Source organism: Vitis vinifera, chromosome 11 (genome assembly GCF_030704535.1).
Source record: "Vitis vinifera cultivar Pinot Noir 40024 chromosome 11, ASM3070453v1".
In the NCBI taxonomy this organism is placed as follows: Eukaryota; Viridiplantae; Streptophyta; class Magnoliopsida; order Vitales; family Vitaceae; genus Vitis; species Vitis vinifera.
The window spans coordinates 17,647,534-17,662,987 of record NC_081815.1 but is presented as its reverse complement, the minus strand read 5'-3'; the positions used below and the strand labels follow the sequence as shown (position 1 = coordinate 17,662,987).

The window sequence follows — 15,454 nt, the reverse complement described above, 5'->3', positions numbered from 1 at the left end:
CCTATAATAAAACTAAACATGAGAAAAATATGTTAAATGAGATATTGAAAACTTCATCCAAAAATTGGTATCTATATATTGAAAATAATAATAATAACAAAAAATATGTTATATGGTGTGAATAGCCTACCTATAAAGTGAAGTTTAGAACTTCGATTATCATAAAATATCAAAGTTTTAAGAGCACTTTTTTAGTGACTCGTAACTCTTTGAAAATTTTCGAAGTTTTGACTATTTCTTTCATATACAAATGATTTAATTTGAGGGTAATATTGTCTGGAGGCCAGGGTGGCCCCTACTGGCACATATGCACCGACGCAGGGTGCGATCTTGATGCCTCAACCCTTTCTTTGACAATTTTGGACCCCTTTTTTGGGGCCTTGACCCACCCACTAATCCTTGGAAAATGGTAAATTTAAGAAAGTCTTTGGACATCCCAATCCTATGCACGAAACTTTTGATGCAATGATCTAAGTTGGGTTTCGGATAGCTTGGAAGCCAAATTATGACAATTACCATGTTCAAAATTGATGTTGGAGCTTATTTATCTACATTAATATTGATGATTTGTTTCTTCATCTATTAAATTTGTGTACAACAAAAAAGTATTAAGTATTAATTTATTGGGTTTAGTGTATTGCTTTGTGGTTAAACAATAATCATTGTCTACTGTCTGAATTCAATAAGTCACTCTTTGATATTTTATCATTGTTGGTTTATTCTTTTCCAATTTAAAATTTTAAAAACCTTTTTCTAATAAAAAAAATATATTATTTTACAATTTATGTCAAATTTTGTTGATTATTTATCATCCACTGGTGGAGAAGATAATGCCCACTTGCGAATGGGTTTTTGTCTGTTTCCAATCTACTGGTGAAGATAATGCCCACTTGCGAATGGGTTTTTGTCTGTTTCCCAATTTTAGTGGGAATTGGGTCCTCACCACTGTGTTGAATACTAGCTCGATAATGGGTCTTTGGTCAAAAAAAGCGTGTGCACAAGTGATCGAAGAACCTCTCTCTCTCTTTCCCTCTGTATATACATACAATACTGAAACTTGATATGACAGAGTACTGCAATCAAAGTAGTAGAGTGTTGGGTAAGCTCAGAAGCAGCTCTGTTAATTGGCTTCAATGGAGAGGAAACGGGAGAAGCTACTCACAAGGATGGCAGACTGCATAAAAGAGGTGGCAGATTGTGTGAATTCCCCCAACCCAAGCCTAGAGGTCCATCGTCTTGTTCACTATTGTCGCATTGGCTCCACTTTTGTAGGGTACCTCGGCCTTCCTTTCAAGTTTGCTCAGATGGAATTCTTATCCAAGGTAACAGGCCAATATACTACTTGATCATTTGATCCCTTTCCAAAGCTTTTTATGTGTACAAGGTTATAATTCAGTATCTATCAAAGGTTAATGATCTTGACAAGGGGGCAAGGCCCGATGACACACTAGAAACCTTAATTGACCGAGAAATCCAGCAGAATTTAGCTAAGAAGCATTATAGTAGCTCAAGGAGCCTGATCAGAGTCAAGCGTTCGATCGTGATGCTAACCGTGATGTTTGAGCAAATGCTAACCAAAGGGTATGTTTAAACAAGTTTCCTTTCCATTCATAGATGAAATGTGAGACTATTCCATCGACTAAAACATGGGGGTTTGCTTGATTTGCAGAGGGAACTCAATTGTGGGTGCGGTTTCAAAGTCATACGAGAAGTCCTTCGCTGCATACCATGGATGGGCTACCAGAACTGCCGTCTTTGCTTCGCTTCCTGCCCTTCCTACAAGGGCCAAGCTTATGAAGAAGTTGCACGAAAATGGTAATTACTAAGTCTATGTTTCATGGACATATACATCAACATATATAACACTATGACAACAATTTTCTGATCAAAGTTGTATGTTGTTTTCCAGAGGTGTCGATGACTGCTAAGATGAAAAGCTTTGTAGATTCATCAGCTGTAATAGTGAACTACATCGACAGTTTATTTCATTCAAGGGAATTGGGCCAACAGCTGCTTGAATTGATTTGATTTGATCTTTGACTACATGCAATAATTTATCATTGTACAAGGTTGTAGTGCTTTTTCATGTTTCGATTCTTTTACTATGAAATAAAAATAAATAAATAAATAAAAAGTTAAAGGAAAATGATTTTTTGATTGTTGATTTTCGATCCACTTGAGAAGTGTGAATTAAGCTTTGAGAATGACATGGTGAGAACATCAGCAAGATGCTGATTAATTGTCGGAACTTGAAGAGCACCATGGGTGAATGGAAATCAATAGCCATATCATGCTTCATTGGAAAGTGACATGACACAAGGATTAGCACATCAATATGTGGAGCAAATATTCTCACAGTAAATGAGAGGAGTAGCTGGTGGTGGAGGACCCAATTGACTACTAACTATCAGTCAAGTAGTTGGAGATGAAGGATGGACGTTTCCCCATTTTTGGCCTGTCAGCACAAACCTCACACATAGAAGCACTCTCTACCATCCAGGCTATCTCACCCTTAATTATATAGCATTCATCTCTTATTTTCAATTTAAAAGGAATTAAATAAATAAATAGATTATTTAATAGATTCATACAAATATAAAAATAAAAAATTAATTAATTAATTAGTTTTAATGATATTATATTTAATTGATTGTTGAATCAAATGTACAAATCATTCTCATAATCTTATTAATAGTCTTTCTTTATATCTTTTGTATATTAATTAAATATATGAAAATTACAAATTTCTAAATAATTTTAAAAAAATCATACATATATTATCATTTTTTAGTATCCTCCAATACATTCAAACTAAATAGATTTATATAAAATGTGTTTTTAAATTCTGCACATTATTTTCAAATGTCACAAACTATATTGTGCATTTATCAATTTCTTCGACAAAAGAATTTCAACACATGTATTATTGTTTCTTATATTATTTTCAGGAGTTTTTCCTAAAAAAATTTAGTTTTGATCAATTTTCATTTCATAAAAATAATTTATCAATATTTTACAATATTCATAATTTATCCTTAAAATCCAATTGCCGATATTTTCGTAAAAACTGATATTTTCATCCATTATTGAAAAGGTTGTAATACATGGTATACTTGAGATAATTAAAAGGTTGGCTTTCGAACAATTGATGGTTTTAATATGGCAATGCATAAATTGAGCAAGCTTGTTGACTATAAAGGAGATAGCTAGAGAAAGATATTAAAGAGAACCTACAACTTGTCAATATTGTATGACCTTTGTAGAAGAAGACCTTTTTTCTTATGCGGAGGTAGTAAAACATATAGTATTGGAAATTTCACAAAGACTATGTTTGGTTTCCAAAAAGTTTCAAGGAAAATTTAAGGGAAAAAACAATAAAGAGGAAAAGTAAAATGAAAGAAAAAGTGAAGAAAAATAAAAAATTGTTTTAAAGTTAATAAATCATTTTTATATATTTCTTCAAACTTTTTTCACTTATTTAACTCTTCTATATAAATATTAAATAATTTTAAAATATAAAAATTTCTTAATAATTTTAATTATATTTTATTTTTTTCTCATTTTCTATAATAAAACTAAACATGAGAAAATTATATTTGACATTTTTTTTCCTTTTCTTAATACTTTCTAAGAACCAATCATAGCCTTAGGGTTGACTCATTGATTGTGTGAAGGCTAAGATTTATATTTTAATTTAATTTTAGAAAATTTGCTCAAGTTTTTGGGGGCTTCTCTCAAATGTTTAAAAGTATATTTTTGCAAATGTGTGTGAGCATTTTTACGTGGCTGATCATATTTAGGCTATATCTTAATATTTGGCCTCATTTGGTACATTTTTTTGGAAGATGGGTATTTTGATCATTTTACAATCTTTGTGGCCCATCTCAAGTCCACATGGTCTTCTCTTTCCTTCAAGCATTTTTAGTTTTATGTAGTCTATTGAGGTTGCTCAACCAGTCAAAGTCTAATTAGTTGGGCTCTTACCATCGGCCTAATTTTTTTAATGCTTTTAAATTGTGATATTTGATCCTTAGAGGTCTGGTTTGTCATGGCTCAACTCAGTCTCCTATTTGTTGGAGCATCTAATGCCTCATTTTATAACCGTTGGACACTTTTTTGCCCTTCATACTAAACGTTGTTTGTCAATTTTGTCGGGCTTTGTGGAGCCTAATTTTTTTTGATCCGGTTTGATGACCCAACCCGAATAATATTGCGTGGTTTTTTAATGGGAGATTTACTGAGGCTTAGTCCATGGAGCGAAGGCTTAGGCCGATAGCCCATTGTGGAACCGCCTTTTGTAATTAAGGTTTTTTAGTGTGGTGTTGTTGCCGTGTTTTATATAGAGAGAAAAGATTGTAGCAGAGTGTGGTACTCTATATTCTTTCCTGATAATAGTGATATCCCTACAACTCCATGGACGTAGGCAAATTGCCGAACCACGTAAATACTGTCTTGTGCGTGTAATTGTTTTTTCTTTGGCGTGTGTTTTCTTTATTTTTATTTTCTTTTGTTTCTCACAGGTTGAGAATTCGGCTTAATTCCTTTCAACTAGTATCAGAGCCTAGGGTTAGGTTTGAGTGGGAGCAATGGCAGAGAAAGCAAGAAAGGCGTCTGGAATACAAAAGTTTGATGGCATAGACTTTGCGTATTGGAGGATGCAGATTGAAGGTTATCTCTATGGGAGGAAATTGCATCTGCCTTTTTTGGGGACAAAACCTGAGAGTATGAAGGCTGAGGAATGGCCACTTCTTGACAAACAGGTTTTAGGAATTATTAGGTTAACTCTGTCTAGGTCTATTGTACACAATGTTGTAAAGGAAAATACCACAACAGATCTAATGAAGGCTTTGTCCGGTATGTATGAAAATTCGTCCGCAAACAATAAGGTGCATCTAATGAAGAAATTGTTCAATTTGAAGATGGCAGAGAATGCATCAGTAGCACAACATCTGAATGAATTTAATACAATCACAAATCAATCGTCGTCTGTAGAAATTGATTTTGATGATGAGATTCGTGCTCTGATTGTCTTGGCTTCTTTGCCAAACAATTAAAAGGCAATGAGGATAGTAGTAAGCAATTCTATGGGAAAGGAAAAGCTCAAGTACAATGATATACGAGATTTTATTTTGGCTTAGGAGATTTGCCGAAGAGATGCAGGCGAAACCTCAGGATCTGGTTCTGCCCTAAACCTTGAGACAAGAGGTAGAGGTAATGACAGAAATTCAAATCGGGGTAGATCAAAATCTAGAAATTCTAATCGGAACATAAGCAAATCTAAATCAGGCCAACAAGTACAATACTGGAACTGTGAGAAAACAGGTCACTTTAGAAGGCAATGCAAAAGTCCTAAGAAAAAGAATGAAGATGATTCTGCTAAGTTGTAACAGAAGAGGTACATGATACATTACTTCTTACAGTAGACAGTCCACTTGATGATTGGGTTTTGAATTCAGGATCTTCGTTTCATACCCCTCCACATCGAGAAATCATACAGAATTATGTTGCAGGTGATTTTGGTAAGGTGTATTTGGCTGATGGTTCAGCCTTGGATGTTGTGGGTCTGGGAGACGTTTGGATATTGTTGCCTAATGGGTTTGTTTGGTAACTAGAGAATGTTCGACATATTCCTGACCTGAGGAGGAATCTGATTTCTATTGGACAACTTGATGATGAAGGACATGCAATACTATTTGTTGGTGGTACTTGGAAGGTTACAAAGGGAGCTAGGGTATGGGCTAATGGAAAGAAGACTAATACTCTGTATATGACCTCATGTCCAAGAGACACAATTACAGTTGCTAATGCAAGTACTGATACAAGCATATGGCACCACAGACTTGGTCACATGAGTGAGAAAGGGATGAAGATGTTGTTGTCAAAAGGAAAACTACTAGTATTGAAGTCTATTGATTTTGACATGTGTGAAAGTTGCATCTTAGGAAAGCAAAAAAATGTGAGCTTCTTGAAAACTGGCAGGACATCGAAGGCTGAAAAATTGGAACTAGTACACACTGCTTTGTGGGGGCCTTCTCCGGTTGCATCCCTTGGAGGTTCAAGGTACTACATCACTTTTATTGATGACTCAAGTAGAAATGTATGGGTTTATTTTCTGAAAAATAAATCTGATGTATTTGAAACTTTTAAGAAGTGGAAGGTCATGGTTGAGACAGAAATAGGTTTGAAAGTAAAATGTTTGAGGTCGGATAATAAAAGAGAGTACATAGATGGAGGGTTCAGTGAGTATTGTGCTGCACAGGGAATTATGATAGAGAAGACCATTCTTGGGACACCACAACAGAATGGTATAGCTGAGTGCATGAACAGAACTCTCAATGAACGTGCTAGAAGTATGAGGTTGCATACTGGACTACCAAAAACTTTTTGGGCTGATGCTGTTAGCACTACAACTTACCTGATAAACTGAGGACCATCAGTTCCCATGGAGTTCAGACTTCCTGAGAAGGTTTGGAGCGGTAAGGAGGTAAAGTTTTCACATTTAAAAGTTTTTGGTTGTGTTTCTTATGTTCATATTGATTCTGATGCTCGTAGTAAACTTGATGCAAAGTCTAAAATATGTTTTTTCATTGGCTATGGTGATGAGAAATTTGGCTATAAGTTTTGGGATGAACAAAACAAGAAAATCATCAAAAGTAGAAATGTGATATTTAATGAACAAGTTATGTACAAGGACAAGTCAACTGTAGTTTTAGATGTTACAGAGATAGATGAAAAGAAATCTGAGTTTATCAACTTAGATGAATTGACTGAAAGTACTGTCCAAAAAGGGATGAAGAAGATAAGGAGAATGTAAATTCACAGGTAGATCTGAGTACACCTGTAGCTGAAGTTCGCAGATCTTCCAAGAACATTAGACCTCCACCGCGTTATTCACCTATTTTAAATTATCTCTTGTTGACTGATGGTGGTGAGCCACAGTGTTATGATAAAGCCTTGCAAGATGAGAATTCAAGCAAGTGGGAGTTAGCCATGAAGGATGAGATGGATTCCTTGTTGGGGAATCAGACATGGGGACTGACTGAATTGCCAGTAGGAAAGAAGACTTTGCACAACAAGTGGGTATACAGAATAAAGAATGAGCACGATGGTAGCTAATGTTACAAGGCTAGATTAGTTGTGAAAGGGTTCCAGCAAAATGAGGGCATTGACTACACAGAGATATTTTCTCCAGTTGTGAAAATGTCAACAATCAGACTTGTACTGGGAATGGTGGCTGTAGAAAACTTACATCTTGAGCAGTTAGATGTGAAGACAACATTCCTTCATGGTGACCTAGAGGAAGACATTTACATGATTCAGCTAGAAGGGTTCATTATTCAAGGACAAGAGAATCTAGTCTGCAAATTAAGAAAGAGCTTGTATGGCCTTAAACAAGCTCCTAGACAGTGGTATAAGAAGTTTGACAGTTTTATGCATAGAATTGGGTTCAAGAGATGTGAAGTTAATCACTGTTGCTATGTTAAGTCTTTTGACAATTCTTACATCATATTATTGTTGTATGTAGATGATATGTTTATTGTAGGGTCTGGCATTGAGAAGATTAATAATCTGAAGAAGCAATTGTCCAAACAGTTTGTAATGAAGGATTTGGGAGCTGCAAAGCAAATCCTTGGTATGAGAATCATTAGAGACAAGGCTAATGGTACATTGAAGCTTTCATAGTCAGAGTATGTGAAAAAAGTTCTTAGCAGGTTCAACATGAATGAAGCTAAACCAGTGAGCACACCCTTGGGTAGTCATTTCAAACTAAGTAAAGAACAGTCACCGAAGACAGAAGAAGAAAGGGACCATATGAGCAAGGTGTTCTATGCCTGAGCTATTGGCAGCTTGATGTATGCTATAGTGTGTACAAGGCCAGACATTGCACATACAATGGGAGTTGTGAGCAGATTCATGAGTAGGCCTGGAAAGCAGCATTGGGAGGTAGTCAAGTGGATTCTAAGATATCTGAAGGGTTCATTAGATACATGTCTTTGTGTGGACCCGCATTTTTCACGTGCGCCCCCACTCGATCGGCGAGACTCGTTTTTTATTTGTGAAAATTTGATTTTTGAAAAAAAGTTGGAGTCGCCACTTATTTTATTTTTATTTTTGAAGGGAAAATAAAACAAGAAATAAAACCCTAAAAAAAATGACTCCATAATTTTTGGAAAAGCGTGTCTTTGAAAAACCCGAGTCTAAGTCCGGGGATCGGGTTACCTATTGGGAAGGTACCTTTGAAAGGCAGCACCCCTCTAAGCCCTATAAAGGTCTCTATTGACAAAGTTAAGGGAAATGTGGTCATTAATCAGTTAATTATGAATACCTAAGTAGACTAGATGATTTCGAATATTGCATGCCTAACAAGATCAAATAACAATGAAGGAAAGTTAAGGATGCGTACCTGGACGGCTTCCCAAGCGCCATCATAAAACATGAGAGATAGTATAGAAGTATAGCACACAACATGTATTTAATCATAGCGAATCTAGCATACATCTAAGCACCTAAGGATTATCAAACATATGCATATTTCACAGTGACATGATTGTTTACAAAATTTAGAAAGTAGGTGATACGTACCTGGATAACATAGATGACTTACAATGCGCTTCCATAAGACATGAGGGGTTAGATAATAAATAATAAAATATAGGAATCCTAGCATGCTCGTTATCTAATTAGCATAGCAAAAATTATCAAAGTCTATGAAAACACTAATTATCACACTCATCTTGTATACAATTCCTAAAAAAAGATAGACATAATTTCAACAAGTGACAAAAATGGCAACAAAAATAATTTTTGAAAAGATTTTTCTATGTAGGGGTTTCACCAATTCCCCAATTGATATACACGAATTTAGCTCAAAATTATCCCATTTATGTGGGACCACAAGCTTTGATTCGTGTCTGATTTCAAACCAAAATTTTCGTTAAAAACCGAGAAAGATGCAAACCGATCAAAAAAATGGTTGCATATTATTTTAAGAAAATGGGGTTTTGATTTTAAGAATCCTAAAGGAATCTTTGAAATGAATTTTTAAAGGGAATGGGATTTTGATTCTGAGAACTCTAAATGAATTTTTGAAATGGTTTGTTTTTAAGGAAATGAGATTTTTAGAATATTGTTATGTTTTAAAGATAAAAGAAGTTAATTTGAAAACAATAAAATGTATGAATCAAAATACCAAGCAAAAGAAAAAAAAGAACAAAATCACAAAGTAGAATTTTTGACAACCGATAAAATTGAAGTGATGGGAATGGAGGCCAATCTTCACTATTTTCCGATAATCTCTAAAAATTGATTTTGACAAAGGATGACCAAAGTGATAAACCAAAACCTTAGATCTTACAAGCACTGAAACTTTAAAAACATTTAATCTTAAGATAAACTTAATCAAACACTAAATATTATGTGACCTTTAAAATAGTACAAACGATACGTATCAACTAATATTGATGATTTGGAGTCATAAATTTAATCGACTAACTAAATAATTGAATAAAAGAAAAAAAAACACATAGAATAAATAAAATTAGTCAAAAACTAAAATGAACTATTTTTAAACACAAAATGACAACATGAGAATAGATTAAACTAATAGCCTACAATTCGAAAGCATAGAATTAATGGGAAAATAGAATAAAAAAATAAAAAAATAAAAAATAAAAAATAAAAAAATCTTAACATAAACTAAACAATATGAAACCAATCAAATTAATTAAAACTCTAAAAAATATCAACTAAAACAGGATCAATCAAAACTAAAATAATTTTATATTTTTTATTTATTTATTTAATTTTATATTTTTTATTTTAAAACATGAATATATCAACGCGGAATGAAATAAATTAACCAACTTAAATTCTAAAACTAATAAACTAAAAGGATGAATCATGAATTAAATTTAACAACTTTTAGATATGAAAAGAGTGACATAGAAGCAATTGAACTAATAAACTGAATTTTAATAACATCTAAACTAAAAGATAAATTAAAACTAAAATGTATGAAATTATGAATTTCCTAATTGAGAACCAAAATAATGCTAGTCAATATTCTAAATTTTTAACTATCATAACAAATTATCTAAACTCTAAAAAATCATAACTTTTCCATTATTAACAAAAATTGCCCAAACCAATACTAAGAAACTAATTTGTCAAACTAAGAAAATAAATTGTAACTACAGTGAACAAAGCATAATTTTCAAGCTAGAATAATAGATCAAAAATAATTTATTAATAATTGGATAAATATATATATGATAAATTATTTTAATGAACTAAAATTTTATAAAAGTGCTTAAACCTAAAGTAAAATTAAAAACTAACAAAAATGATTTTTAAAACCAAATCTCTAACCTATAGAATCAATTTTATTTATAATTAAATAAATTACAAAGCATTAATTTGGTAACAAATAAATAAATAAATAAATCAATAATTAAATGAATCAAAACCATATCAAATGAAGATTAAAATATATATGTTTTTTTTTTTTTTTTTATGTAAAGCTATCTAAAATCATATTTTATGAATTTAATATAATACATTAAAACTAACCTTTAACGTGATGAATCAAAAAAATAAATAAACAAATGTGAGATTGTATTACCATATTAAAGAAAACACGTGTTGAAGCTAATAAACAAATCAACCCACTCACCCAATACAAAAATCCAAACTAAAAATGGTACACCAAAACATCACCGAATATAATAACTAAACAATTAAACCTAAAAAAATAGTATTCTTTCTGCCATATTAATGAAAGCGTACTGGACCAATAAAGCAACCCAATATAATAACCCAACTTGAAATAAACTAAACTTTGAAAGCCCATATGTAAAAAAACATCTTACCTAGCCGGTTGTGATGATACCAAAGCAACTTGGTAGTGTGTGGCTGGTGTAGTGCAAAACGAGTGGATGATCAACCTAGCCGGTTGTGATGCTCCCAAGACAAGGTGGTGTGCGGCTGGTACGGTGAAGAACGAGTAGAGGATCACCGACTGTTGTGCTTGGTATTGGCCGGTTATCAAAGCAAACCGGATGTGTGCGGGAAGTGTGGTGAAAAGCAAGAAAATGACCACCAGCTATGATGTGGAGTTGACGCTGAAAATGCTCCCTGTGGAGGATCTGTTGGTGAGTGAACTGTTTCTTTCTCCAAGTGGCAGCCGTGTGAATGTATCTCCTTTACGTGGAGATCCGAATCTTCGGGATTGGAGACAACACCAATTGGTGATCAGGAGTAGCTCCGTGAATGATCCCTTCCCCTTAGAAAACTCACCAGCCCGCTACCTCTCCCCACTCTCAATTGTGCGGCCAAAATATTCCTCCAAACTCAGATGCGGCTGCACCTGCTCCCACTTCCAGAATCGTACTCTCTCACGCCAAGGATGATGCGGCCCTCAATCTTCAGAATGTTGCGGCTGCTGCTCCTTCAAGATTCAATGAGGTCGGTCTCTATGCACCTTCCCAATCACAGGGTCTATCTCCGATGAATCAACAAACAGTCGCTTCTCTCCGTTCCAAAACAGCAGCCTCTAATCTCATTCAAACATTGATTGATCTCTCTTCCAAAAAAAATCACAGCCTGAATTCTTTCTTTCTCCTGTCCATCGTGTGTCTTCCTTCCTTTTTTTTTCTTTTCCTTCCTCTCTAGTACCCTGCCAACATGGGAAGACAACTCACCAGCCCGGAAAATGATCTTTCTTCTCCTCAATCACGCGGCTGCACTCTCATGCTTAGAAAATAATCCCTCTTCCTTGAACGTAAACTCACTCTCTATCTATATCCATCCCGGGCCTTTCTTTTCTTTCTTTATTTTCTTTTTTTCAAACGTGGACTGAATATCTCTCAATCACAACCTCCAAGTTTCCTTTCCTAAAGAAGCCATCTCCGTTGATAAACCTCCCTAATCCAATAGAGGCACGCTAGCTTTCCATCTGTAGGCTGCCTTTATGGAGATCCTCCGAATTTTAGACAATGCATACCAATCTATGCGTGGAGGAGCCTTTTAAGTGGTGCAGGTCGTGGTGCTCTCCTTCCAATCCACCATATCTCATATGTGATATCCCATGCAAGAAAATAAAGACAGAAAGTAAAAGCCATGCAAGAGCAATGGAAAATAAAAATTATGCAATTTAAAATTAAAAGGAAAGGAAAATAGAAAAGATCACTATCGCGTATGTATAAGGAAAACAAAATATCAATTCATGTAATTTAGGAATTAGAGAGTTCGATCTTATGCAATTTTCTAAAGAATAAATAAATAAATAAATAGATAAAAATGAATAAATATAAATATAAATATCAAATCATGCAATAAAATAAATAAATAAATAAATAAAATCCACACTTTAATATGATGCAATAGATAGCAATAAAGGATAAAAAGAATTCAACTCCTACAACCAAAGATTAAAAATTCATTTGATGCAATCAAAAATCAAGATCAAGCTAAATACTTACCTAATCTAGAAAAACAGGCAATCAAAACCAAGAGCTAACCTAAGTGATCTAGGGCTATAAGAACATCTAAGCGGAACTTATCCTTGGAAAGATCTAAGTGACTCTAAGTGGAAAGTGCCTGGTGGGCCTAGGGTGCCTAAATGAGCCAAGTGTGGTGCCTAATGGGCTAGGTGTACCTAAATAGGCCTAGGGTGGTGCCTAATGGGCTTAAAGGGCCTAAGTGGGCCTAGGGTGGTGCTTAAGTGTATCTAAGTCTAAATGGGCTACCAGGAGTTGCAATAGAGTTCGATAAATCCCTCAACCATAGTCCCCAAGGTGGCTTAGAGTAGATAGGCTACGCGAGTAATAATGGGCCACCAGGGAATTGTTGTAAACGACATGTGCGAGGAAGACAAAATAAAGGGTCTACACTTTGCTTCACGGGTGCAAGTTTGAAACTGCAGGGTTATGTAGATGCTGATTTTGCTGGTGATATTGATAGTAGAAAGAGTACTACTGGGTTTGTTTTTACTCTAAGTGGTACAACTATATCATGGGCTTCAAATCTATAGAAGATTGTTACTTTGTCTACTATAGAAGCTGAGTATGTTGCAGCAATTGAAGCTAGAAAGGAGATGATTTGGCTACATGGTTTCTTAGATGAATTGGGTAAGAAGCAAGATATGGGCATTTTACACAGTGATAGTTAGAGTGCAATTTTTCTTGCCAAAAATTCTGCTTTTCATTCATAGTCGAAGCATATATAAACAAAATACCACTTTATCCATTACCTTGTTGAAGATAAACTGGTAATACTTGAGAAGATTTGTGGATCTAAGAACCCGGCAGACATGTTGACTAAGGGTGTCACTATTGAGAAGTTGAAGTTGTGCGCAGCTTCAATTGGTCTTCTGGCTTGAGGACATGAGGATGAGTTGCAGGGATGAGGGATTGTTTCTTGGAGGATAGCGGTTTGATGTTGGTGATTGAACTAGTCTCCAAGTGAGAGATTTGTCGGGCTTTATGGAGCCTAGTTTTGTTTGATCCGGTTTGACAACCCGACCCGAATAATATTGCGTGGTTTTTTAATGGGAGATTTACTTAGGCTTAGTCCATGGAGTGAAGGCTTGGGCTGATAGCCCATTGTGGAACCACCTTTTGTAATTAGGGTTTTTTAGTGTGGTGTTGTCGTGTTTTATATATAGAGAGAAAAGATTGTAGTCGAGTGTGGTACTCTGTATTCTTTCTTGATAATAGTGATATCCTTGCAATTCCGTTGACGTAGGCAAATTGCCGAACCACGTAAATATTGTCTTGTGCGTGTAATTGTTTTTTTCTTTGGTGTATGTTTTCTCTATTTTTTTGTTTCTCACAGGTTGGGAATTTGGCCTAATTCCCTTCAAATTTAACTAAAGAACCCCATTGGAGAGTTATAATCTAGAGAGTGTTCTTCCATGAGATTTAAATGTATTTATACTCTTAGATGAGGTTAAGTGCATTTAGAATCCATAAATCTCAACTTGTGTTTGAGTGTGTGGTGTGCATGGTGCACAAATTAATTAAGGTGGAGCCTTTCAAGCTTAGAATGGAAGTGCATTAAAAAAGGCTTGTTGGTGGGTGGATTAAACATTGATGGCTTTAGTTGTAGGAATGACAAATCCTTGATCCTTAAAAGATGCATGCAAAATTATCATATGAATTTTTAGATCTACACAAGGGAAGCATATGAAATATAAATATTGTAGATTTAAGTGTTTAAATTACAATACCTATGATTTGGATATTCCCGAGTCTATTCAAATCGGATATAATTGAGTACTAAATGTATACATATAATATAAATTTGACTCATTTATATATTAAAAAAAATTAACTTTATTTGTTATTTATTTTAAATAAAATTTCCAAAGATGTTAATTTTCTTATGCTTCTAATATATACTAAGTGCATTTTTTTTATTAAAAAAATATCATTTATGATTTTATTATAATATTATTATTCATGTTTTATTAAAAACTATAAATTTTTTAATTTATTTATAATTATAAAACCATTGTCATTTTTAATAACACTTTGATAAAATTTAATTAATGTTATATAAATTTAATTTAATTTTTATAAAATCAAAACAAAAAAATTAATTTATTTAAACAAGTTTTTTGTTTTTTGTTTCTATGAAACGACCCGTAGATTTCTAACCTATGAAAAGACTTATATTATGTTTCCTCCAAATGAACTAAGATGCACAAATGGATTGAAATGGTCTACCACAATTTATAAAAATCAAGGGGATGAAGAGGTCTCTTCAAAGTTTAATTACAAAAGGAAGAAAAGAGAAGTTAGTTCAAGTCATAAATTTAGGTTTATAGTCTTGTTTTATTTTTTCTTTGTCGTGAGATATTGAGGTTCTAATAGGTCTAAATCCTATAAACAAGGCTATCGATATAAGCCAAAAAAAATTCTAAGAATTGGATTAGTTTTTATGCATCTTGTTTTTAAGGATGAAAATATCAATTTTTATGAATTAATGTGATAAATATAGAAAATAATTTAAAATAAAAGGATAATATAAACTTTTAAAAATAAAAATAAAAATAAATGGTAATTATAGACAAAAAGATCATGGATAAATGGTGAATACATCAATGATTTTCTATAATGGGAAAGCACGGTTCAATTAGCTTCTCAAAATTTTCAATATTAGCCTATATATCATCGATAAATTAACGATTTTTTGTTGATGAATTGTTTTGAAAAATTGATCAACCAAGATTTTTTGTTGCTAGTCGTTGATATCCAATTTTTCGTTGATATCCGATTTTTCATTGATATTTCGATGAAAAATCTTTTAATGCTTGTCCTTGCTTGTTTGTGATGATGAATCTCCATTAGCTTTTTCTTCTAAATGCAATTTCTAGAATTATAATGAAATTCTAAAATTAATCTCTTTTTTCTATTAGTTCTCAAAAGATAGTTTTATAAATTAACTTTGGGTT

General features: G+C 33.5%; 1 protein-coding gene across 1 annotated transcript; it reads left to right on the top strand.

Moving 5' to 3' along the window:
• Nucleotides 1-1,000: 1,000 nt before the first annotated feature.
• LOC109121426 (accelerated cell death 11) lies at nucleotides 1,001-2,146 on the top strand. Its single transcript, XM_002262910.4, has 4 exons — nucleotides 1,001-1,322; nucleotides 1,409-1,581; nucleotides 1,670-1,815; nucleotides 1,910-2,146. Exons 1-4 carry the CDS (start codon nucleotides 1,134-1,136, stop codon nucleotides 2,026-2,028), a joined length of 627 nt encoding a protein of 208 aa, XP_002262946.1. The 5' UTR covers nucleotides 1,001-1,133; the 3' UTR covers nucleotides 2,029-2,146.
• Nucleotides 2,147-15,454: the final 13,308 nt, after the last annotated feature.

Bases quoted from the DNA above. Each gene is read 5' to 3' on its own strand.
- LOC109121426 (XM_002262910.4), top strand. From the start codon at position 1,134: ATGGAGAGGAAACGGGAGAAGCTACTCACAAGGATGGCAGACTGCATA. The intron at 1,323-1,408 runs GTAACAGGCCAA...TATCTATCAAAG, and splicing joins AGATGGAATTCTTATCCAAG to GTTAATGATCTTGACAAGGG. The intron at 1,582-1,669 runs GTATGTTTAAAC...CTTGATTTGCAG, and splicing joins GAGCAAATGCTAACCAAAGG to AGGGAACTCAATTGTGGGTG.